We start from the raw sequence: 3,501 nt of genomic DNA on the forward strand, positions 1-3,501 counted from the left end.
CAGAAGTGAGGGATATCAATCCCCTTTAGTTGTGGATGTAGGTACCCCGTAATGTTATGTCCCTAATTTTTTTTCCTGTCCCAAAATAAAAAATTTATTTGGTTTACAAAAAATTGGTTTTTATTGTCTCAAATAAAGTTTTCACCAAATGACACCTTGCGCCGTATACACAAATATTGTCTTTGTAACACCTGATGTGCAATGTCTGACAATATTTTTTAGATTTTTTTTTATTAATTGTTTTATAGGCCTGGCGCTCATTGTACAGCTGTTACAAACACAACCAGCATTGCTCAATATGTCAAGTTTAAAATGTACCATCACACAACGATTTCAGTATAGATAAAGTTGGTTTATTTGTGTAACCAACGTTATCTTTTCTGTAATCGTAAAACGATAGAGCCCCTGCTGTGAGATTTTGGGTGTCAACGAATGATTATGATTTTTTTTTGTTACCCACGCTGTCATTGTTGGATCGGCGAGTTAGACACCGATCAAGCGATGTCTTTATTTTAAAATAGGTAATATTGGGTTACTAGCGCAGTGTTTTAAACACTCAAATAAAAATTAAAAAATACCCCACAAATCAAAAAAGGTGTCAACCACGTCCCTCGCCGTCATCTTTCCGCAATTACTTACACTGTGATTCCCGCCCGTAAATCAGAGCACACCGTTAATAATAAACGCTGTACTGTGGTTTAGGGCTGGCACAGTACGGAAAGCTGACGGCGATGGACGTGTCACACACCGTAATAAAATGTTGTTTTGTATTTTTAATAACTACATTTACAATGGTAAACATCGTGAGTGCGGCCATGCGCTTCATAACATTTCCCAGATTACACGGGACTTGCTCTTTTTGGGTTGCTGGAGAGCTGTCTGTGTGACAGCTCTCCATCAACCACACGACCAATAAACAACGATCACGGTCCGGTGGTATCACTGGTAGTTATCGTTGTAGAATAGTTTTATTAATGTACCTTAAAGGGAACCTGTCACCTGAATTTGGTGGGACTGTTTTTGGCTCATATGGGCAGAGTTTTGGGGTGTTCCAGTCCCACAAAATACAGGTGACTGGTTCCCTTTAAAATATTGGTCAGGTGAGGTGGAAGCAATGTTCACAGTGTCGCCACTATTTGACTCTGGACAAATTCTACCATCCTGAGTACAATAGTGTTAACTCTGTAGAGTTTTGCAAACATGATAGTTTCCCTCCTTGTCAAGCCAGGTTCCATATGAAAATAGTCTTCAGTATTAATTATGGTTAACAAGGTGGGAGCCGATGAAGTTTTATACGTCAAAACTATGGTACTCACGGCTGCAAATTTTATTGTTTTGTCACAGTCCATTTGGGTACTGGTGCTCACATAAATTTTGTGGGACAATCATTACTTTCAATAAAATAGGATTTTTTACAATTACTATGGAAAAACGGATGGGAGATTTGTTTTGTGAAAACGGAAAGGCGGAAAGGCACAATAAACTTTATTAACAAACACAACGCATTAGACAATCGGGTGACATTAATAACCAAACATATGATGGTTACATGGGCTCCACAGTGTTTACATAACATCATAACAACACGTTAAATTACACCATTTGATCTTGCCAAGAAACACGGCCAACATCGGAAACAAAATATGCAGCAAATTGGTCCCTCATATGAGCAATCTCCAAAGTTGTCCGCAGAGGATGAGCTTGATAATCAGGCAATGGATTTGGTATGGGTTCATCGAGTTCCACGTTGACTCTCTCTTTATCAATAATAAAATTGTGTAGAACCACACACGCCTTCACCACCTCATCCACTGTCTCAATTTTCAAATTTATTGCGGATCCTAAGATACGCCATTTGGACACCAGAATGCCAAAGGCGCACTCCACAGTTCTTCGGGCCCTGGACAGTCTATAATTAAAAATACTTTTTGTGCGGTCCAGCCCCCGACTAGAGTACGGTTTAAGTAGGTTGCCACACATTTGAAAAGCCTCATCCCCAACCACAACAAATGGCAGGGCCGGGCCTTCGGTGTTAGGAAGAGGTCGTGGATGGGGGAAATTAAAATTGTTCTCGTATAATCTTCGGCCCATGTCAGACTCCTTAAATGTCCGTGAATCATTTGCACGACCAAACGCTCCAATGTCCACAGCGAGAAACCTGCAGTCCGCACCTGCAATTGCCATCAGCACGGTGGAAAAGTATTTTTTATAATTATAAAAAAGAGATCCACTTCTTGAAGGCTTGGTAATCCTAATGTGCTTGCCATCCACGGCTCCGATACAGTTAGGGAAATCACAAACTTTTTCAAATTTTTGGGCGTTGGCATGCCATAATTCTCTTGTAGGGATGGGTAAAAATTCCTCCCTGAGGTTGTCCCACAATGCGCGGCATGTGTCTGCAATAATACCCGACAGTGTTGAGACTCCAATCCGAAACTGGAAATGCAGTGATCTCAATGTCTCTCCGGTAGCCAGGAAACTGACAAGAAGAAAAATAAATAAATATAATTAATTTAATTGTTATGAAAGAATTTTTCATTTTTAATTACAATCCCCCACCCCAAAAAACAAAAACACGTTAATTTAAAAAGTGGCAAGAACATATAAATCCTTCACATTCCATTACGTACCGTAGAGTCACCAGCAGACGTTCCTCAGGGGAAATCGATTTACGGAGCTGCGTGTCCTGCCTGGAAATGGCTCCTTCCACCAGACGCAGCAGATATCGGAAGCTGTCTTTTGACATCCTGGTGTACTCAAAATATTTGTCCTGGTTCTCATTTAATTCGCCAAAAAGACAATGGTACACTCCACGACTCTCTCGGACTTCCACTATAGGGTGTAGCCAAAAACGCCGACGACTCCTTCTCCGTTGTTTGTCTCTTTTCCTCTGTTCTTGACAGGCAAAAGCATAAGCTATAGCAAGGGCTAATTCCAGCTGAAAAGTGAGGTAGATACTCTCCATGGAACGATCCATCTTGATGCTCTATGGTTGGAAATAATGTATGCCGGGGTATATATACCACTATTACATTAATACCCACCCCCATCTACCCATTGGTGGCATTATCGATTGTCTAGACACTAGACCCACCCTCTTCTATTCATTGGTGGTGTTATCTAGTGTCTAGACACTAAATTGTGTGTAAAGATCTAATCAGTGTTTGACAACGCATGCGTCGTAAAACGCTGCGTTTTTGTAAAAACGCACCAAAAACGCTGCGTTTTACGACGCATGCGTCCGACGCTTGCGTCACAAAAGTTGCGTTTTTGCGTGCGTTTCCGATGCGTCGTGCGTTGCGTCGGCGACGCAGCGTCGCATGACGCTAATGTGAACGTAGCCTAAGTGGTTCCAGGTAAGGAGCAGGAAAAGCAACCTCCTTACACAGCCTCAGTCAGTCCCTGGAGAGCACAGCCTCAGGGGTGACATCGGTCACTTGCACACCAGATCTGGATTGGCGATCACGACATTTTTCACCGCAGACATAAGGAGACCCAGGC

General features: G+C 42.0%; 1 protein-coding gene across 1 annotated transcript; it reads right to left on the reverse strand.

Moving 5' to 3' along the window:
• Positions 1-1,593: 1,593 nt before the first annotated feature.
• On the reverse strand, positions 1,594-3,280 carry LOC138657307 (uncharacterized). Its single transcript, XM_069745016.1, has 2 exons — positions 2,631-3,280; positions 1,594-2,479 (listed from the first exon to the last, which is right to left on the reverse strand). The coding sequence occupies exons 1-2, from the start codon at positions 2,975-2,977 to the stop codon at positions 1,594-1,596; spliced, it is 1,233 nt and encodes a 410-aa protein (XP_069601117.1). The 5' UTR covers positions 2,978-3,280.
• Positions 3,281-3,501: the final 221 nt, after the last annotated feature.

Source organism: Ranitomeya imitator, chromosome 1, assembly GCF_032444005.1.
Source record: "Ranitomeya imitator isolate aRanImi1 chromosome 1, aRanImi1.pri, whole genome shotgun sequence".
Classification (NCBI taxonomy): domain Eukaryota; kingdom Metazoa; phylum Chordata; class Amphibia; order Anura; family Dendrobatidae; genus Ranitomeya; species Ranitomeya imitator.

Coding starts and splice junctions, on each gene's coding strand:
- LOC138657307 (XM_069745016.1), bottom strand. CDS start 2,977: ATGGATCGTTCCATGGAGAGTATCTACCTCACTTTTCAGCTGGAATTA. Junction 2,480..2,630: donor CGTCTGCTGGTGACTCTACG/GTACGTAATGGA, acceptor TCTTCTTGTCAG/TTTCCTGGCTACCGGAGAGA.